General features: G+C 46.6%; 1 protein-coding gene across 8 annotated transcripts in view; it reads right to left on the reverse strand.

Annotated features, from left to right (window-relative positions):
- CHD6 (chromodomain helicase DNA binding protein 6) overlaps positions 1–22,827 on the reverse strand; it is a 256,715-nt gene that overhangs the window by 49,654 nt on the left and 184,234 nt on the right. For all 8 annotated transcript variants that reach the window (XM_019500672.2, XM_059733285.1, XM_059733283.1 and 5 more), the window contains 2 exons: positions 3,415–3,574; positions 1,954–2,043 (listed from right to left, as the gene is read on the reverse strand). In XM_019500672.2, coding sequence (XP_019356217.1) covers positions 1,954–2,043; positions 3,415–3,574 — 250 coding nt within the window. The remainder of the gene's footprint in view (positions 1–1,953; positions 2,044–3,414; positions 3,575–22,827) is intronic.

The raw sequence follows: 22,827 nt of genomic DNA on the forward strand, positions 1-22,827 counted from the left end.
AAGTGGCAACTGAGAGTGAAGTACTGTCTGGGCTGCGTGCACACCAAAGGGCATGTGGCTGGAATCTAACCTGCCACTGCACTAGCTGAACCTTGCTACTAGCTTCCACTGCACACACAAAGGTAGCCTGACTTCACTTTCTAGAGAGATAACAGACTTTGGCTGAACTCCCTTAAGAGGTCAGACAATGGATTTTTGTACGATAGTTTGGATAGGATTAATATTGGATTAAATGACCTATGGAGGTCCCTTCCAGCCTTACTTCCCTATGAATCTCATGCCAGTCAGGGTGACCAAAAAGCTCTCTTGAATCAAATGGCTTCTGCTGGGCAAAATCTGCCCTAAATCCAATAGGGCATTTACAGACATGCTCCAGGAGGCAGCGGGGTCTTTAAAAGTACCCAGAGCATCATGTGGCACTGGATGCTCCCTGAACTGAAAAATGGCAGGGAGCCCTTTTTCCCTGCACTGAAAAGGTATCCCTGCCCTGAAAAATGGCAGCAGGGGCACTTTAACTAAAGCTCGTCGAATGAGCTTTACTTAAAGTGCCCCTGCCACCATTTTTCAGTGCAGAGATGCTGATATACGTGACATTGGAGTCTTCTGGAGCATGGTAATTACCATGCTCCAGCAGACTCGATTAATCAAGTCTGCTCCAATGCACTGCAATGACAGCGCACTGGAGCAGCCTCCCTGCACATGTATAAGAGCCCATAGTCATGACAGACTAGAAGCAAGGAAAAGAATGAATTTGTCATGGGTCCTGGATGGCAAGTCATAGCCAGGACCACATGCTGCAATATCCCCATCAGAGAGTTGCAGAAACTCAGACTGGCAGCAACTGGGACAAGGCTCATAATCTAGCACAGCAGAATTCTGGGAAGGCAGCAGACTTGGCCCATAAGGAAAATTGTGCTTTTCTGACTGATTAAATGGCAGTAAAAGGGCAGGCTCATCTAGCTAAGCCCATCCTGCTTTTATCTGTGCCTCATGCTTTTGGCTCCTGTTAGATTAGAAGTCACTGAGTACCTCCAGAGTAATACCTAGACTTTCCCACCCCAGTATCAATTTGGTAACTTCAGGTGCTGCTGATCCAGAGTCCATTCCAGTCATTCCTGTCCTCAGTACAGGGCAGTGAGCAACTGTTTTGCAGGCTATCCTCCATGCTGGTATGAGTGATTAGATTGGGTGCACAGGTTGGTTTATAGGTCTCTAGTTTCATATTAAAGATGAATATTTTCAGCTGCATTTATGGGATCTATATTATTCATGGTATAATTAATCTCAGACATGGCAACAACTTAGAATGGAAGCCATTCCAGCCAACTGAGTTCAGATTAGTGTGTGTCTGCATATGCATGCCTACATAGTCTTGTGGGAGTACACATGGGTGTGTGCATGAGTGTGTGGGTATGCATGCATGTCTGCACACTTACATGTATATGTATGTGTGTGCATACCAGTATCACAAGATGGTTCCCAACAGACAGCAGATGGTTTCTGGCAATTTTGCAGGAAGCAGAGATGATGGACCCTAGCTAAAGAAACATGGTCTCTCCCTCACTAGTTCCATTGCACAGTGAACCTCTAGGCTGCCTGAGCATTTCACAGAAACAAAATGGCCTCTATCTGCCCTTGACTGGGCCCAAATGCTAGGTCTCAAGCCTGCCAAGGTATACTCAGGCAAAGCTACCACTGAAGAAGAAGGTATATCCACACAAAAAAACTGTAGGATTTGGTTTCAGAGATTGTAATGTGATAGCCACCACTTCTGTGGACACAACACCACTGGTGACTATTGAGTAGGCAGCAGTGGGGATATCTGCACAATTCTGCCAACTCCAAAGACCCAGCAGAGTGTTACCAAAGCTAAGGCAACAGGTGAAAACCCTGCAACAGTAACACTCTGGCTGATGTGTAAAACAAAATGTAGACTTCTGGGGAGTGTCATACCTGGCAGGAGTCCCTTCGAAGGCTTTGACAGCTGCCTCCCCTAGAACTTCGGCTTTCAGGTAGTACAGCATCCGCACCCGCAGCAGCACCCTGCCCAAGGAAAGGCGGCAGGTAAAGACAGGGCTACAATGCAAGTCTTGGAGCCAGCAAGGTGCACAGCCTCTACAGACAGCAATGCAGTCTCCAGTGGCCACACCCAGAGGCAAGAAGTCATGGAAATGCTCAGCTGTTTCTACACCCTGCCAGACCCATGAAATTCCATGTTAGGACAGAATTGACAAGGGCCAGCTCTCCTTTTCTCAACAGAACAATTAGAGGCTCAGTGAGGGTGACACCTCTGCCTGGCCAGCCATCCCTTGTATGATGGGTGTTTGCTGCACTGTACAATGCTGCAGAGCACTTAGACCTGTTGGCTTAAAACAGGAGCTTGCAACAACTGTAAATGTGGGGACAGGAGGTAGGCCCTAGCTGCACAGGGAGAAGCAAGGTGCCAGTTGAAAGCAGGGAGATTCTTGAACCAGTTCAGCAGACTGTGGGTTGGACTCCTGCAAACCTTATTGTATTAGCCCTCTAAATTTTACAGGCTTCAAAAATCAAGATGTAGTCGACAAGAAGCAGGGAAAGAGCAAGCTGAGCACCTGCCCACACAGCCCAGCATCACTCCACAGCAACAGCATGACTTACTCCAGTGAGGAAGGCTGAGACAGACATGCGCATGGAGAAGGGCTCTCAGCAGGAGCAGAAGAGACAGAACTTTTAATACATGAATGGAAGGAGGAACTCATTTCTCAGTATAACTCGTGAGTCAGCTCAAATCCTGCCAAGGAGCAGGGATATAAACAGCTCTTGGTAATTTATTTTTGAAAGAAAAATGCCTCTCTGATCCTCACTGCAAAGAGCCATGTTGTCCTGGGGCTTGCCCCGCTGTGCCACAAGAATACACCCTGCCAGGTTATGACATTTTGTTATCCTCTTCCGTTCTGGCCCCATTAGGAAAAACAGCAGTTCCCAATAACTGCATAACTTTGCAATCTGATGCTGCTGCTAGCAGAGGCAGCTTAAGAATCACAACAAAACCTGTCCTTACAGCTGTGACAAACAAACAAAAAAAAAACCAGCTCCAGGTGCAGCCAGGCTGCTGACTGAGTTCTTTCCAGCACAAGCAAAATGGAAGTGGGCTAGTGAGGCCTGCACAGGATGCAGGCTGCTAGCTTTCAAACATCATTGTACATCACAGCTTAACATGCTGAATTTGGAAAACCTGTTGAGTGTTGGCTCAGTGCTCCCTCTAGCACTTTCTCCTAGAAACTGCTTAAGTGTAACCTACATCATCCTTTATAGGCACAACAATGCTGGCTGGGTGCAGCTCTTGGGGACACAACTGTCCTCCAAAGGCTTAGCCCAGAGGGTGCACTCAGCAATGGAGAGCTCACGGCTTGGCTTCAGGGTTCACACACTCACTTGTTACAGTGCTGTTTCAGGTGCTTCTTATAACTGTCATCATGCAGGACTATTTCAGGGTTGCAGGTTGCAAGCCAATCTGCATTCTTTATCTCAGGGAGAAGCATCTGGTTCTTGGTCTTCTTCCCCTTCCTTCCTCTGGGCACAGGGGCAGACAATCCTGCAAAAGCAAGAGGGAGAGATTTACAATTTCTGCTGGAGGGCTGTTACAACCGTGATGGGTTTCTGATAAATTCAAAGGACCAGACTATACAGGACACAGACACCAACAGACAGGCAGACAGTGGCAGCGTAGTCTGCAACACAAAATCCAATCTTGGTAAAGTGCTTTGCCACCCTTGTCACAGCTTGTGTGGGAGTGGGCAAAGTAAAGAAAAGGAAGGAAGTGTCTTAAATCTGTGCAGGTGCAAAATAATGTGACGGCTCTTGCCAGAGAATCTGTATTAGGCCGTGTCATGTTTGCCCTTTCCCAGCTGATTAAGTATGGGGAAATAATAAGTGCAGGGTACAGGCCAGGCAGGATATGCTGCTGACTGTCACTGCTGTAAAGCACATATTCAGAGGTCTATCCTTTTATTGCCAGGCAGCCTGAACATCATGGACATCTATGTAGGCTAACCCTGAATGTGCTAGGGCTGGAAGTGGGATCCAACATGTGAATTGTGGCTAATGACTCCACACCCAGACACACCTTTCCATCCTCCTGCACATAACACCCATGCATCTGGCAAGCACAGGCCTAGTTATTCCTTTCTCACTGGCATCACCCAGACCTCTCCCCCAACATACACTGGCACACATGCAAAAAAATGCAACTACAAATGCCCCATTTCACTGTGCTGCTGAAACCTGGATGATACACAGAGCCTCCCACAACAAACAAAGACAACACAGGTCAGGCTCTGATTTCAGCTCCATAGGGACACAAAACTAATAAAGCTATTCCAGATTTACAGTGATGGGACTAAGATCCGAGATTCTGAGAAAAGAATCTAGCTGTACACTCCATGTCCAGGCTTGCCCAAGATCCTTACATAGACTTCAGGGAGGTCTGTACCCACTATCATATACCTGGCACTCATAGCCACAATTGCTTCTATCCACCAAGCCCAGACTTCCGATGTGAAAGGGGCTGGAAGACTCTTCACAGACTGCTTTTTAAAACCCCTGCAATATTCCCTTATGTTTTCAAACAACATATTCTTGCAGTTTCTTCTTCCCACCAAGTGCCTGTAATCCTGTATTGTTTTTGCTCAAAGGTTGTTCCTGCTAGCACAGGACCATCTCTTTCAGTGGCTTTTCACAACTGTTCCTACCCAGGCTACCCTAACAGAGAATAAATACTGCTGCATACAGCCCTAAGAATGCAGGAACTTCAGTAAGATATACATTTGGAGCTTTGAAAGGACCAATTTCCCAATGCTCAATGCAACTAGCAGTTTTATTGACTAGGAAAAAAAAATTCAAGAGGGAAACATTTATACAAACTGGCCGGCCAGAAAACCCAGTTGAAGGACCTCCTACAGTAGGGGTTGGCAACCTTTTTAAGGCAGGGGCCAAAACAACCTGGCTGTAGTCCAGAATAGACTGTGTGGTTTTGGTAGTGCATCAAAAGCAGCAAGGGGGCTTTGCCTGCACCTGTGTCAGGGCCAGACATCTGGAAGCAGCATCTGCAATGCTTTTTCCCCAGGCTCCCTCCCCCTCCCTGGCTGAGGCAGTAGTACAGCATCCAGACAGAGGGGAGTTGCACTAGGGCTGGGCAGTTGGAAACTGCACCTATTATGCTGCCACCACTTCTCCTCAGCTGCAGCACAGGCACAGCTGGAAGTTGCACCTTGGCTGCTGCTTCTTCCCATCCCTCCCTCCACCCAGCTGCAGTGCAGGTGTAGCTGGAAACTACCCAGCTCCCATTTCCTCACCAACTGGAAGCTGTGCCTACACTACAGCCAGGGAGCAGGGGGCAGGGAGAAGCAGTGATGTGGGCATATCTTCCAGCTGCCTAGATCCTGCACAGCTGCAGGCAGAAGCAAAGTGTTCTACTTTCACAGGCCAGATCCAGTGGCTTCACAAACCATATGCTGCCAACCCCTGTTAGAACTATGTTGCAGTAGGACCTAACAGGTCCTTGGAGGCAACGACAGTTAAGGCTGCAGATAAGAAAAAATGGTGGGGTAGTGAGGAAGGAGGACAGGCTACTTTTACCTGGTTAAATGGTAAGAATTCAACAGCATGGATTTTCATATGGTTAAGTAAAAGGTAAAACAAAGTGAGAATGGGCAAAATGGAGGGAAATGAGTGGAACAGTCTGTGTAAAGAAAAAGGAAGTAACCAGTAACTGGAGTTCTTTGAGATGAATTATCCATATGCACATTCTCACATGTGGGTACAGTCAACTTCTGAGCCTTAGATCACAGACCTTTTACCTTACAGGTACTTGTACAGGCCACTCCAACTACTCCACTTGGCCCCCATCTGTCCCCGCATCAAATGGACGGAGTGGAACACAAACCCCATCTTAGTTTTTTTTTAATTAGAGAGTCCCAAAGAGGCAGATTCTGAGGAAGAGGGCAAGAGGAGAGGAGCTCAAATGTATGCATGGACAATACATCTCAAGAAACTCCAGTTACTGGTAACCAGTTCTTTTCTCCTTCAAATACTTGCCTGCACACACATTTCCACATGCAGGTGACTCAAAAACAATGCCTACAACACCTGAAGATTGGGATTAAGAGCCTTCTTGTACTGACTAGAGTGCCACTCTACCAAAGGCAATGTCTCTCTGGGAGGCCTCCACAATTGCATACTGCTAAGTCAAAGTGTTGGCCAAATTCCAAGTCAGTGTCCTGCAGATGTCTGATGAGAAGACTCCATGAAGAGAGGTGGCAGATGTAGCCTGAAGCTTGGTGGAATGCACTTGACTTGTAAATGGGTGATTTACCTTTGCCAATTTAGAACAAAGTTTAATGCAACTGGGAAACCAGTTGGAGAGTTTTTGAGATGAAAGACCTCACCCATAGACTTCTCAGCTATGGCCATACACAGGCATGGAAAAGGGTCTGGCTCAGTATAGATAACAGGCAAGAGCTCTTTGCAGGTCCAAAGTGCCTTAGATTCCAAAGTATGTGGCATGGATAAAAAGACTGGGAATGAAATTTGCTGACTGATGTGAAAACCACAAACCACCTTCATCTGGAATTTGGGGTGGGTATAGAGAATCATTTTGTCTGAACAAAAGGCTGTATACAAAGGAACTGCTATTAGGACTTGGTTGTTACCGATTTGTCTGGTAGAGGTGGTCACCAGGAAGGTTATCTTCATAGACAGATTTTGGAATGAGTAGGATGTCACTGGCTTGAATTATAAATGCATTAGTACCAAAAGAATCAGATTCAAGTCCACTGAGGAAATAGGTCCTTCACACACCGGAAGTCCTAGATTAGCCTTTTTTGAAACTTCAGCATGACAGGGTAGGAGAAATTTGCTGGCCCTCAATCACGAGGTGATGCAAGGAGATTGCTGCTAATTGAACTTTATCGAACTGAGGAACAGATCAGCAGTCCTCATCTTCAACACTTAGCCTGAAATATTTGGGATTGAAAATAACGAAATCCCTTGCACCATGAGAAGAATCTGGAACACTTTCGCAAGGCAGGTACACCATATGGAAGTTTTTCTGCTTTGTATGCTAGGCCAGTATTTATGGAAGTAAAACAGGAACAGTTAAGCTAGAAGCATCTAGGTAGTCAAATGAAACAAGTACAGGTTTGGGTAGAGTAGTGTGCCATTGCCCTGAGAGAGCAAGTTAGGAAGAGACAGGAAATGTTCTTCTCAGCCAACAAGAGCAGAAATCCTGGAACAAGGACTGCCTGGGACAGGTTAGCGCTATCAGAATTACGTGACTTTGGTTTTGTTGTACCTTTGCAATAAATCATGGAACGAAGGCAGAGGAAAAGGTCTTGCACTATGAAATCAAGAATGCACTGGAGAGGAAGCCTGGACAGAAGCCTGCCCTAGAGCAGAAAAGATGATACTTTGCATTCTGATCCATCACGCCCTATTTCCAAGGAGCCTCATGCTAGGAATGGCCGTGAGAGGATGAATTCTTGATCTCCTACTGCAGTAGATTGGCACGACCTTGTTCAGATCCTCCTCTGTCACATTTTCATGACTGGCCAGGTGACCAGCTAACTATTGAAATGTGGATAATAATGTGAAAGCACCAATTACCACAGCTGGGCAGCCTCCTCATTGAGCAAAGAGAACTTTATGCCTCTCTGCTGTTTTCTATAATAAATGAACATAGTGTTGTCCATTGTTACCTGCAAGTGGCGGTTCTGAATGGAGGGTAGGAACTCTTTGTAGGCCTGTCTGATGGCTTTAACCTCATGCACATTTATGTGGAGGGCCATCTCCTGGGGTTCCTGCTCACCCTGGACTAGCAGATTGTCAATTCTCATCCTCAAACTAGTATGGGAGTCATCTGCGAGCTTGTGGATGGTCAAAGCTGAAAGGGTACCCCTGGATGGGTCTTTCCACCAAGTCAATGATGCTAGGACTCTGGTGGAAAACATTACTTTCATTCCCAAGTTATGTCTCACTGGCAGGTAAACTGAGAACTGGGTCTGGGCATGAACTGAGTCAGGACACAGGAGAATCAGAGTGCAGAGAGTAAGCCAAATTGAGAAGTCAGCAGATCAAACAGAGAACAGGCAGAGGCACAAGTGAGGCAATCTAGGTTCAGGTTGAACTCTATTGCCCGGGCACTTCCTGTTCCTGTGTAAGGGTTTATATGGAGGGAAGTGAAGGGTCAGATGACCCCAAATGGCCACTCCAATGCCAGGCAAGCCAAAGCTCCAAATTCATGGCAGTGGCCTGATATGACCCCATCCAATCTCTTTAAAAGCAGCCCTTGCGGGGCACTGGTCTAGGTTTTTCCAGATGGTCCTCAAAGAACTTCTTCAACAGATTGAGGGCATGGATGTTTCCTGCTGGTTCTCACATGTGATCTTCAGGCCTGTAACCTTCCTAGTCTACTAGGTAATACAGCTTTCCCTTGTTTCCATTTTTAGTCTAAAATCTCCTGGACCAGATATTCTTCTAGAGTGTGCTCTGTTACTAGAGATGAGGCAGGTTGGGTCCAATGAGGAGACATTTTTTTTGTATACAGCTTGAATAGTGATATGTGAAATACCACATGGATTTTTAGTGTCATGGGGAGTTGTAGCTCAAAGGCTACCACATTGATTTGCTGGGTTATGCAAAAGTGGCCAATGTATCAATGGTCTAGCTTCTGTGGAGGTGTTTATCTTATAACCACACTTTCTGTCCTGCTGAGTAGGGGGGCCCTTGCTGTCAATGCTGGTCTACCTGTTGCCTATTGGCCTCTTTTGCCTTCTACAGACAGTGTTTTAATTCCTCCTGGACCGTATGACCATGATATACCCAATCTGTGGCTGTGGAGTTGTCAGAATTAGAGGGTAAGGTGGGATATAACTGGGGGATGAAACCCATGGTTGGCAAAGAATGGGCTTTGTTCTGTTCAGGTATGTGTGGAATCATTATAAGCAAACTCCATGAGTGCTAGTAGTGGAACCAGTTGTCCAGAGGCATTGCTTCAAAACCTGTTTGATTCTTTTAGCTTAGCCATTCATTTGGGGGGTGGTATGCTCATGAGAGCTGACTATAGAATCCCAATAGGTGCAGGGCCTTGTGCCAAAATGGGAGATGAACTGAGACTCATGGTCAGATGCTATGCAGTCCAAAAGACTGTGGAGACTAATTATGTGGTCTAAATATAGGTGGGAGGTGTCCTTGGCTGAGGGAAGGCCTATGAAGTGGGTCATTTTAGTCAACTGGTCTGTCACCATCAGGATTGTAGAGGAACTATTTGATATGGGTAGTTCTACAATAAAGTCCAAAGAGATGGTGGACCATAGCCAAGGTGGAGAGGGAAAGTACTGGAGGAGTCCACAAGGTCTTTGAGTAGGTCTCTTAGAGTGGGTGCAAATATCACGTGAGCGGACAAAGACATGCATTGTCTTGTGCAGCCATGGCCACCAAAACTAGCAAGAAATTAATTGACAGGTCTTTTTAGTTCCAGGCTGGCCCATTAATGGGGAGTTGTGGGTTAGGCATAGAACCGTGAGGGTAGCTTGACCTGGGAGCACACAGCTCTTGCCTTGAATAAATATAATCCCATTCTAGACCCAATGCAGTTGTTGTGTGAAGGTTGCCTGCTCTTCTCAGAGGAACTTCCTCCTGGGTGGTGACAAAGAGCAGAGAGAGCAGATCGACCAGCAAAATGGCACTGATGATGTTATGAAGTTTCAAAATTGGGTTAAGTTCAGAGATTTCTGTGACCAGTCCATGTCATACTCTGCCTTCCAGGATAGAGCATCCACTTTCCCATTTTTAAGCCCAGGTTAGTAGGCTATTTGGAAGTCAAAGTGGGAGAGCAATGCCCACCAAAGCAGGCTTTGGTTGAGTGCCTTAGCCTTACTGAAATACTCCATATTTTTATGATCTGTTAGAACCTGTACCTTATGATGCGTCCCTTTGAGATAATGCTGCTACTCCCTGAAAGCTGCTCTGACAGCCAGGAGTTCACAGCCCAGGTTCTTATAATTTTGTTCTGCCAGGGTATGTTTGTGGGAAAATAAGGGATGCAAAGTCTGTTCCAAGCCCTGCAACTGGCATCTGCTTCTACCACAAACAGCAAAGTTGGATTAGGGTGGGTTAATACAGGGACGGAGGTGAAGGCTTGTTTCTGGTATTCAAAGGCTCATTGGGTTTCCATGGACAAATTAAACTGGATGGCCTTGCATAACAGTGTGATAAGTGGACCCATCACCTGGGCAAAGTTGACAATGAATCTCTGCATAGATTGAAAAATCCCAGAAATATCTGAGGTACCTTCATCTTCTGAGGCACTTTCCAATCTTGGATGGCCTGTACTTTCTGGGGGTCCATTTCCAAAACTTTGGGAGATAAAATAAAGCCCAGAAATTTGATAATAGCTTGGTTAGATGCACATTTTTCTACTGTTGTTAACAGGCTGTATTGGCACAACCTTTCCTGCACTGCCTAGATGTGTTTTAGGTGATGATCAGATTCCTCTGAAAAGACTAAGATGTCACTGAGGCAGGCAATCACAAATTGATCTAGAACTGATAGCACATCATTAATAAACTACTGGAATGTGGCTTGGGCACTGGTGAGACCACAGGGCATAACTAAATATTCAAAGTGCCTGCACCAAGTCTGGGAAGCGGTTTTCTATTAGTCACCAACTTTTGATCCGCACCAGGTTATATGGACCCTGGAGGTCAAGCTTGGTGAACATACTCTGCCTTCTGGGATAGAGCATCCACTTTCCCGTTAAAAGGAATAGAATGGGAGTTCCAACAGGTGAAGTGGACTTTCTTATGAATTCCCGGAGCAGGTTTTCTTGTAGGAAGTTTGGGTTCTGACATGGCGTAGGTGCATCTGACAGAGATCTTTGCTCCTGACTGTAGGTCAATGGGCAGGCATAATCCCAACGGTGGGGGAGGACCTCCACATTCCTCTTCTCAAATATGTCCCCAGATTTTTCAGGTAGGCTGGGTTTAGCCTCCGGAGGGCAATCATGGTCAGAACCCTGGCTTGGATTGCGGGGTAGGCAGCTGCCCTAGGTTTCCAGCAGTATCACTGACAGTAATTGGAATTCAGGCAGACCTGCTGGGCTTTCCACCTAACTAGAGGGTCATACAAGGCGAGCCAGGGAAACCCAGAATCAAGGGGTAGTGCAGATTGACCCAAAGCATAATGTCTTACAGCATCCAAGGATGTTTATTTATTCCCCTAACACAGGTTCCCTACTACATGCTCTGCCCTCTAGGCCCACTGGAGATCAGATCAAATATAGAAGAGTATTCTCTGAGAAATGCTGCTTAATTCCAGGGGTGAATAGTCTACAGTTTTGATGGGCTCAGGATTAGCCCTCCACCTTAATGTGATTTGTCAGGGCTGGGCCACAGTCTCATCAATGAAATTGCCCACTACCCCAGAGTGCAGTAGGGCAATTTGAACGAGAAATGGATAGATTTGACACGGTATCTGGAAGTGAACAGACAGCAGAAGCTAAGGGTTCTGAGGACTGGGTTTGCTTCATTCGTTGCATGGGTTTGTGATGGCCCCTAACCAGCCCCCTTTAGTGGACTTCATAGATTCATAGATGTTAGGGTCAGAAGGGACCTAACCAGATCATCAGGTCCGACCCCCTGCCCCGGGCAGAAACGGGTGCCGGGGTCATATCACCCCAGCCAAATATCTGTCCAACCTCCTCTTGAAGACCCCCAGGGAAGGAGAGAACACCACCTCCCTTGGAAGCCCATTCCGGATTCTGGAAACCCTTACTGTGAAAAAGTTCTTTCTAATGTCCAACTTAAATCTGCTCTCCATCAATTTGTGGCCACTGTTCCTAGCAACTCTAGGAGGTGCCCTAGTAAACAGAGCATCTCCTATTCCCTGCTGCCCTCCCCTGATGAATTTATAAGCAGCCACAAGATCACCTCTCAGCCTTCTCTTCTGAAGGCTGAAGAGATCTAAGTCCTTCAGTCTCTCCTCGTAGGGCCTTGCCTGCAGGCCTCTGACCATACAAGTGGCCCTCCTCTGAACCCTCTCAAGATTCTCGACATCCCTCTTGAAGTGCAGCACCCAAAACTGGATGCAGTACTCCAACTGTGGTCTGACCAGTGCCACATAGAGGGGAAGCATCACCTCCCTGGACCTGTTTGTCATGCATCTGCTATAATGCATGATAAAGTACGCTTAGCCTTGTTGATCACTTCATCACATTGACGACTCCTGTTCATCTTGGAATTAACTATGACTCCAAGATCCCTTTCCACTGCTGTGCTGCTGAGGTCATCCCCCAGCCAGTAAGTGTATTGGTGGTTCTTTTTGCCCATGTGCAGCACTTTGCACTTGTCTTTGTTGAACTGCATCCTATTTCATTTTGCCCATTTTCCCAACCTGTCCAGATCTGCCTGGATCTATTCCCTACCCTCTGGTGTGTTAACTTTGCCCCATAATTTGGTATCATCTGCAAACTTGGACGGGGTGCTCTCCACGCTGTCGTCAAAGTCACTGATGAAGACACTGAATAGTACTGGTCCAAGGACAGCCTTGCGGGACTCCACTGCCCACATCTTTCCAGGTTGACATCAACTCATCCACCACCACTCTCTGGCTGCATCCCCTAAGCCAATTTGCCACCCACCTGGCCATGTAATCATCTACATCACAGCCTGCTAGTTTATTTATGACTTGGGGTGGCTTGTTGCCCTGGTGCCCTTTCTTGGGGCACCTGTCAAGTTTGAGCTCTGGGGCCCCACGGTAGAGACAAAGATCTTAACAATGGGGTCACTTTTGTTCTTCTGGCATGAGACAACAGTGTCCCCCATCGATTTGTATGGGCTCAGAGGTGACCACAGTAGGACAGAAGCCAGAGGAGGGTAGGGAGTACCTCTTTTACTCCTTCCACTTCTGAAGACAGTTGTCAATATAGACTGCCAGATACATGAAGGTATCAAACCCTGAGGGTGGTTCCACCCGAGCGAGTTCATTTCTTCTTTGCTCGCACCAGAATTGCTACAGCTGAGCTACTTTGTTCCAATGGGTGTCTCCAGCATAGCAGTGGCATAGCCAGCAGCAGAACTCTTCCCCTAATGCAGGTTCCATACTGCAGGCTCTGTCCTCCAGGCCTATTGGGGATCATATCAAACTTAGTAGAATATTGTCTGAGAAACGCCTCTTAATTCTGAAGGGCAGGATTATCACACTCCACAAGCAGTGCAGCCCAATTCAGGGTGTCTCCCATTAGGAGGCTTGCTCACTAGCCTGGTGCCTAGTAGGTTCTGGGTTAGGCTAGAAATAAGACATGGCACTGGATAAGGCACCCCCTAAAGCAACACTGGTCCCTCTCAGGTATTGGGAAGTGTGGGGGGTTCCGTGGAATAAGCCTGGAGCACAGTAATCTCACCGAGAAGTTGGCCAAACTCACACCAGTGCTGGATAGCTTCCTGGTAGTATGTTGCTTGGGATCAATCAGAGAGATTGGTTCTCCACCAGCAACTGTTGTACCTAGGCTTCCAGTATTTGATGGGTGGAGGCAAGCTGAGCCAGCCAATCTGTCCAGGCCTGAGTCTTCCCAAGGTATGGCATGTACATCAGATGGGTCTCTGGAAGGGGACGGAGCTCAATGTTGTGCTCTCCTCATTGAATATGGGCAGTCCAGGCAACCTGTCATGCTGGGCCATGGGTGGCCAGGTCTGGAGGCACTGAGGATTTGAGGGGCCAATCAAACCTGGGAAGAGCAAGCAGATTCCAGGGAGAAGCTGGATCAGGAGCCAGGAGGTCAATCTGAGAACTGGGTCTGAGAACAGGTGCGTCAGGAAGCCAGATGATTAGGCAAAGTGCAGAGTGCAGAAGGCAAGCCAGGTTAAGAAGTCAGGAGATCAAATAGAGAGCAGGCAGAGGCAAAAGTGAGGCAGTGTAGGTTAAGATTGAGCCCTGTTGCTAAGATACTTCCTGTTCCTATGGAGAAAACAGGATAGTGAAGGGTCAGCTGACCCCAACTGGCCCCTCAGTGGCAGGGGGTGGGCAGATGGCTAAACCCTGATGGAGGTCTCTGGCCAGCCTTACCCAGTCTGAATGGTCAGGTGGAGAGTAGCAGGCTGAGGCCCCAGATTCAAGGATGTGGTCTGACACCTGTAAGCCTCTGAGGTAAAGCCTGGCATGTAGGTTCATGAAGATATAGGACACCATGCAGCTGAGGAGGAAAATGTGTGACATTATTAAGGTTCTCATATGCTCTTTTCAATCAGAGATCCATGTCTTCTTGGTATGGGAGTGCTCCTACAGGTGGAACAGCCTAGCCACAACTGTGTAAAAAACAGCTCCTCTGACATCCAGGGATTGAAATGGAGGATTGATTTTTTTGTAGTATACTATAAGACTAAATCTAGGGTTGGCTAATACACATTCTGCTGTTGGCCTTTTGTTAACCAGTCATCCAGGTAATGCCTACAATGCCCAGCTTCCTGAGGTGAGTGGATAATACCACAAAGATATTTATAAAGACCTGCAGGGCAGCAGAGAGACAAAAGCATTAGGGTATAGTCCTGAGCCATAATAAAGCAAAGGTGTTACCTGTGTGAAGCACAGATGGTGATATAAAAATAAGTATCCTGTATTTTGAGAGATGCTAGTCAGTTCCTTTTTTGCAGAAATAAAATAATGCCTGCTAGCATGATCACCTTGAACTTGAGCTTATGAATGTACTCACAGGATGCTCAAATTCATGATCATTCTCCATTCATTATCCTTTTCTTTTCAGGATCAGAAAATATGAGCTGTAGAACCCTTCCTCTCCTTGGTGGGTTGTGACATGCTCCATAACCCAAGAGACAGCAAGAAGGACTCCTCTTGCTGAAGGAGGCTTTTGTGATAATGGTCCTTAAAAAGGGACAGAAAGTGGATTTGGAGGTGAAAGAGTGGCAAACTGATGACAGAGCCATTTCTGATAATGTTTGTGATACATCAGTCTGAAGTAATGCTGGTCCAGACTGAGAGGAAGGCAACCAAGTAACTGTGAAAGGGAAGAGATAGTAGAGTTAAAGAATCTTTTTCATGCACATCCCCTGCTTTACTGAGTAGTCACAGTGCAAGGTGGGATGAGAAGGCTCACAGTGGCAGTACCTATGGGTGGTCTTCCTCGTTTTCGGAGGCTCATTTTAAAGAAAGAAGACAGAAGCAGCAGGTTCTGAGAGGAATGTCAAGGGTCTGGAATTGATGGAAAAGGGGCTTGGGTCTCATGTAGCCCTGGAGTCCTTTAATGTGCCTTGTCCATTTTAGAGGCAAATAACATATTTACTTGAATAGAAGATAACCCCCAATAATTAGAGTCTCTATATGGAAAATTTATAAATGTATTATAATTTTCCAGGTATAGAATCCAATTATTTGAGACTTGCCTTGAATTTGTTCCCCTTCCACTGCTACAGCAGGGAAAATAAATCTGTGTGGGAGGAGGGGGGGTGGTGTCAGGCTTCCCCTAACACCCCTCTGCTTCGCCTTGGCATCCCCTTTCCCTCTCTCCTTACTGGACCCTGGTCTCCTGTAGCACATGGAAGTGAAGAGCAAATTTGAAAATAACCTTGAAATTAAATGTGGCTGTAGCAATTGGCACATACTCCCCATACACTTAATTTATTCAGAATTGACGTATGTTACCTTTTTTGAAGCTGCTGCAAGTTTTAGCACAGGTATTCCATAAACACACTTTTGAGCAGTACTTTGGCACCTACTTACATGTGGTACAAACTGTGCAGTGTTTTTTTTTTATTTTAAATTTTGTGTCTCAGGCCAAATTAGCCAAATATGTTCTGAATTCTCTCAACAGAGCAGAGCTCAATCTCAACTGAGCAAAGCTCAATTGTTCAGGTCTGTGTAGCACTACCACTGGCAAGTATCCTCCCTCCTAGACTCTTTAGCCTGGGGTTTCAGATACTCCTAAATTCATGGCAGGCATCCTACGTACAGGCCCCAAGCCCAGAAGCCTTGGAGTTCAGACACTCCCAAGTCTTGTTTGTCCTAAGCCAACAAGCCAAAGGAGCAAGCTAGGGAGAAATCTTCCATATCCATAAAAATAAAGCATGTAGCTGAGATCTTCTTATTGGGAGGCTATAATAGATTGTTGTAGGGGTCTTGCCCACAGTGCACTGGACAAGTCTCCACCCTTAACTACACAATGCTAATCAAGGTGATTTTGGTCTCTCCCCTACCAGATAGCAGGGGCTACATTTGATCTGAGCCAAACAAACTACAGAAATGATCCCTCAAAGTATAGTACAAAGTAAGCATGATATTAGTCCAAAGCCAAAGACTTGTGATTTACCAAAAAGTTCACTGGGCTGGGCCCTACCAGAGTCAACAGCATTTCAAGCCATAGTGACCCCACAGCTCAGCACTACTTACTATGTGTGTTTACTCTAGATACTTACCACAAAGGATCCATTTGCTAAATAGCCCCACTCATAACTGGAACTGGGAGTTCTTGTCACAAGTCCTGGGATACTCCAAAAATTTATATGTAGATGAGGTGCAGGGCAACCTGGTCTGGCTTCACCTCATGGAGGACAGGACTATGCTAATCATATGTGGCAGGCTGAGAGGTGCTGATAGAAGGATGCTGGGTGGGGCTCTGTTTTTTGATGTTTGCCAGGCATTTAAGGCTGGTAAAGAAACAAAAACCATTGGAAATGGGAAAGACAGGTGCAGCTCAGCTGTGGAAGTGAAGATGAAGTTGAAATGTATGCAGTGTAGTGGCTTACCATGACTTGTAAAAGAGTTGTTGGTGAGGGGGACTGAGCTTAATGGGCACTATCACAGGTCTTATTTATACAAGCCATACTAATCTATTCTTGGGGAGGTTCCTATCAGTGGCACAACTTTTTGGTCACATTTGGCAAAGATCAAGTGTTCTGCCTGGACAGAGGCCTGATGTACTGCCTGGATTGATGCCAGAAACACTGGGAAGATAGTGGTGGAGCACTTGTTTGAAGGAGGAGGAGGAGTTTGCAAAGCCTGGAACAGCGTCAGTCTTGGAGAGGAGAGTGACAGTTGAAAGGGTAAGTGGACTAAGAGATGAGAAGTGGATTGGAGAGTGGAAGCAAAGATCTAGAGTCTGATGGAGGATGGACAACGGTGGGGAAGAAGGGATGAAAGAAAATAAGAAAGAAAGGTATGGTGGGATCAGCAGTGTTGGAGGAGGCTTTATTGAAGAAAGCAATGAGGGAAGAGTCCAGTCAGCAGGAAGAACAGAAGAGGAAGTCAGGAGGGAGAAATGAGGAATGAAACAGTGATAGAAGGGGAGAGGAAGACTAGTGGGAGGAATAAACCAGATCTGCAAAGAGAAAGAAGATGGGAGGAAGTGAGAGACGGAGTGGTAGGTAATCTACACCTGAGAATAAGAGCAGTAGTAACAGGGGAAGGAGAACAGAGAATCTGGAGAATGAATAGATATGAATTTATAGAAAAAATATTGTTTGAAGTTTTGTATGTTAAAGCAGAACATTTGAATAGCCTGGTTGCCTTTCCTAGCTGAAACTCTTCGAACATTTCATATTGGAGCCAAGAAGGTAATGAGAATTTTTGGAAGATCCGTGTGGCAGTAGGTGAGAGAGAAGAACTGAAGGGGAGCAGTTTTATTGTGGCAAAAAAGACAAGAGAAAGAACAATAATTATTCAAATGTACATGGACATGTTTGAGATGAGGGACCTAGAGAAATGATTGGAGAATTTTGTACAAAAAGTTACGTATGTTGAGAAGATACATGATAAATACGGTACATGGACGGGATCATGGAGAGCTCAGGTGGTAATGAAAGCGGATAAGAGAAGTCCTGGCGGGATAATGCACTTACTGCCAGTAATCCAAGTACGGCCACACCAAAGGTTTTCAATGTATTTTGGACAGCCTAAACTCTCTAGAAAGTATGGGCAGGAAGGACATCAGGCCGCATACTACTGGTATAGAATATGCTACAGATGTGAAGGGAAAGGGCACAGGGTGGCGAGTGCCAAGAAATACTGAAATATGTTATTTGCAGGGAAGAGGGACACTTACAGTGCTAATGTCTGTGATCCACAAATAAAACTAGATCTACAGAGGAGCAGCAGAGACAGGAAAGGGAAAGTGGGAAAGAAGAAGATGTTGAGCCAGAATGCATGACACTGGAGGAGTCACCACAAGGAAGACGAGGGAGGAAGAGAGTAAAATTTGAGTAGGCACAGCTGACAACATAGGAGGGAAGAGAAGGAAAAATAAGTGGAACAAGGGACTTTGAGACAGAAGAGAGAAAAGGGGAAGAGGGAAGAATGATATAGGAAGAAGAAGAGGGAGTGACAGTGGGAGGGGAGGCAGAAGTCCCCCTCCCAACATGTCCAGGGATCCCGCCCGATGAGCCCCAATACTCACCGCAGGGACGAGGATGAGCAGCAGCTGGGAGAACATGCCAACGCTGGCTCAGCAGTTCCACAGCTGCCTGAGCCTGTGGATCCACGAGCCTCGGGGGCGGGGCCCCGAAAGCAGTGCAGGCTGCTCAAAAGGCAGCTGGGGAGACACCCAGCTGCCTGGAGGGAGCGGAGGACGCCACCAGCGAGAGACGAGCAGCAGAGCTGAGCGGAGAGAAGCAGGACACTGGTGGGGAGAGGCAGAATGCCGGCGGGGAGAAGCAGGATGCCAGTAGGGAGACACAGGCGATAGAGCCGGGTAGGAGTGGTGGAGCTGGGAGCGAGGCAAGAAGCCCCACCGTCTGCCAGGGAAGCCTGGTGGGGAAAACCATGGGTCTGGGCTCAGGGAGCCGAAGTTGGCCAGAAGGGCACGGCAGGGAGAAGAAGGTTGTCCCCACAATCACGGGCGAAGACCAAGCTGTACTGGAGTGTTCAGGTACCCCAGTGGGGAAGGGCAGCAAGCAACAGCAAGACCCAGCAGGCAACCGGGTGAAGAGGGAGGAGCAGGTGGCGACTGGCCCAGAGCCCAGCAGGGAAGGGGCGGATCCCACCAGGTGGTGGGAACAGGAGTGATTAACTCCTAGCCTGCTGGTCCCTGGAAAAGTAACCGGAGGGACAGACAAAGATTCCTTCTCCCAACCCAGGGAGGCAGAGGGATCCTGGGGAGCCAAAGTCCCCTATATTTCATCACCAAACATCTTCACCTCGAGTGAAGAACCTTCTAAGTTATCGTTACCCCAGGCGGGGGCATGTTTAGTTATCTGGTGGTTGGTCCGAAGACAAAGGATCAATTCAAGAGTGACTGATGACGGAACATACCCAACCCCGCTGGGGGCGGGCCTCGCGAGTGAGAAGAGATCATCCCGGGGAAGATTACAGGGAGCAGAGCCCTCCCAGGCCATGGATGTGGTAAGGGCGGAGTAAAGGGGAGGTTTGAAGCCCCACAAAGACAGACCAGGGCCACAACCTGTCTGGGACCACCGACAGGGAACTGCCTCCCCATCTATCAACATCGAAGTCATGGCAGGCAAGTAGGGGCAGTGCTCAGAACCATCTAGGTGGCCCCAGGGTGCGGTCTCACCCTGACATCACTGGGGAGGAAGGTGCCAACCAGAAAGAGGCCAAAGCCTTACAACACCTACCAGCGACAGTGATGATAGAGTAGGAGAAAGAAGAAGAGAGTCAGATTGGGAAAAGAAAGAAATCACATGCTATGAAGCTTAGAGAAAAGAAGGTGGACAAAGAGAGCGGGGGAGGAAGACAGGTCAATGAAAAGCTCATTGGAGATACTGTGGTCTGGGTCTAATGGAAAAGGGGAAAGGGAGGTGGTAGCAGAAGGGTTCAACAAGGGGAACCCTTTTTAAATGTTAAAGAAATAAAACAACGGACAAAAACTACGGGAATGTGAAGAGGGGGAGGATTAGAGCTGACTGTATCAAGCAGCAGCATAGAAGACTCTTAAAGTGGTAGAGGTGTGATATTTAAATAGACAAGCAAGTACTGCATCTATAAAAGTCAGAAGTGTGTAACTGAGAAAGAGGTGGGATAAGATTCTTCCAATATTGAGCGAGGTAAAACCAGACATGTTTGCAGGAGTGCAGAATCCCATGGGAGAGGGAGTCCAAGCATTTTGTAAAGAGATAGGGATGGGGACCATCATGGTGGGTAGGGTCAGATGCCAACAAAGCAGCTGGAATCATGATTTTGCTTAAGAGTGAGGATGTGAAAGTGCATCAAGTGCAAGTGATTATGGAAGGAAGATTGCAACGAATGGTGGTGGAGTCTGAAAAGAAAGTGTTAGAGATTTGTAATATATACACGCTGGCTGAAACAGAAGGAAGCATCACCCTATTTAAGAAATTAGAGGTATATGTAGGCAGAAATAGGCAGCAAATTCTAACAGGGGATTTCAACTGCATTATCGAGGACGGGGACAGAAGAGGGGAGGGAGACAGTTCATCAAAAGTATTTATTAATATAATATAATAAAAGAAGAAGGTTTAAAAAATGTCTGGACCAGTGAGAAGGTGATTACAAGGATGGAACTGAGTACGAAACAGGTGTCGAGGATTGATTTTGTATTAATGTCAAATAGGTTAGGGATTGGAAAGAAGATGATCTTAGATACGTCCTTCATTGATCACCGGATGTTGAGAATGGAAGTGAGTTTAGAAAAAAGTGAAGGCAGGGGAAAAGGTTTGTGGAAGTTAGATGTTCAGTTATTACAAGATGAGAAGACCAGTCAAGAATATGTGGAACAGTATAAAGGATGGAGGACTCTGAAGAGATATTACAAAAGTGACTGGGAGTGGTGGACTATGCTAAAGAGAAGAACAATAGAATTTTTCAGAAATATTGGTCAAAGAGAAGCGAGGAAGAGGGTGGAAGAGTTAGAAGAACTGCAGGCAAGGAAGCAGGAATTATTAAAGGAGGGAGTAAGAGTGAAAGAGGTACCAGAAGACAAAGCAACAACTGATTAATGGTTCAAAATGAAAACGAATGAGAAAATCTTTCTGACTAGAGCACCTTTGAAAAGGGGGAAGAATGGTGGAAGCATTTTTTGGTGAAATCGAAGAAAAGAAGGAAGGAACTGAAAGTAGTGAGAACTGAAGAAGGAATCTGAACAGAAGAGAGTTCAAAGGTGTTGGATGTGGCAGCGGAGTTTTATAAAGAGTTGAAAAGAAGAAGAGGAGTGGATGGTGGAAAAATGAAGGTGTTCCTTGAGAGGATAAAGGAAGGAATCAAAGATAGAAAGAAACAAAAATTGGAAAAGCTAAGTATTAGAGAGCTGGAGGACTGCTCAAAAGCTTGCAGGCGAGGGAAGTCTCTGGGGAGAGGTGGATTTCCGGTGGAATTCTATGAAAAATTCTGGAAATGTCTGTGGACAGACATAATAGAGACATATCGAGAAATCATGGAGGGTGGGGAGACAAGAGGTTTTTGCAAAAATGTGGTAATTTTGATATTCAAAGAAGGGAAAGGAAGATGTGTTAGGCAACTGGAGGCCAATAACCCTTTTAAATGTAAACTAAAAATTGATGGGAAAAGTATTGGCCAAAAGAATGTACAACTGTTTAGCAGATGTAATACAAGAGCAATATGTGCCATTCCTGAGGAGGATATACCAAAACCTATGGTTAATGACAGATATCATATCAGATGTACAAGAGAGGAAAATAAACAAGGTAATAATGAATTTAGACCCGGGAAAAGCTTATGATAGGGTTGAACATAATTTAATGTTTGAAGTATTGCAGAGGATGGGGTTTCTGGTGAGGATGATATGATGGGTCAAAGCACTATACAGTAAAGCGGAAGTTGAATACTGGTAAATGGCTACTTGAGCAAAGCATTCCCCATACAAACCGGGGTAAGACAGGGATGCCAACTATCCCCCATCTTTTTGTGTGCATAATGGAGACATTGGCATAGAAAATTCGTGATGATAAGCTGGTAAGTGCTGTGAAGATACCAGGAGAAGTTAAATGTACATTATACATGGATGATGTGAACATAGTGGCTCAGAAAAACATATCAATTTAGAAGGTACTGAAGCATACTGAAGACTAGGGTGAAATGTCAGGGGCAAAATTAAATAAGATAAAAAGTATGTAGATGGGTGTGGGGAATTGGGGGTGTGGCAGAACACCTTTGGGGTGCTCACCACGTGGCAGGGGCTGCAGTAGGGGTCAAAACCAGCAGAGAAGTCAGCCAAGCAAAGCCCTGAATGTTATTCTAGGGGAGGGAGGTGTGTGACGGGGCACCTCTGGGGGTGCTCACCACTTGAGGACTTTCACAAGGTCTGAGGGGAGCCTGCGTTGGAGAAGCAATAGGAGAAACCTCCCCCAGGAACAATTTTAAGGGGGAAGGAGTGTGGCAGGGCACTGTTGGTGCCTGCCACTTTAAGAGCGGAACCAAGCAGCCAGCACGTGCTTGATTGCGGTGGCCATTTTAGATCTCCGGCCGCTCATTTAAACAGGGCAGTTCGCTGCTGTCAGGCCAGGCAGTAACATCGCCTGGTTGTAAGGCTTCATGCAACAACCTGGAGATAAGGGCAGAAGCTATAGGGGATGGTTTGGATGTCCTGGTCCTGGGCATGACCTAAAACTGAACCCTGCCAGGAGTGGATAGCCTGGTGGGGCTCTCAGTGGCATGGGAGCCCCCAAGAAATGCCAGGCCAGTTACCACCTTGGTGAAAGGCGAGTAGGGGCTCTTTAACTCTAGCCCTCAACTTCGGGTGGGCTACATAACATCGGAGGCAGTGGGGCCAGGTGCGGCTGCAGCTGCCTGAGTCCTGAGGAGCGCAAGACCCTGAGGAGCAAGAGTTGGTCCAGGCACGGCTGCAGTCACCTGAGCCAT

Source organism: Alligator mississippiensis, chromosome 9 (assembly GCF_030867095.1).
Source record: "Alligator mississippiensis isolate rAllMis1 chromosome 9, rAllMis1, whole genome shotgun sequence".
NCBI lineage: Eukaryota > Metazoa > Chordata > Crocodylia > Alligatoridae > Alligator > Alligator mississippiensis.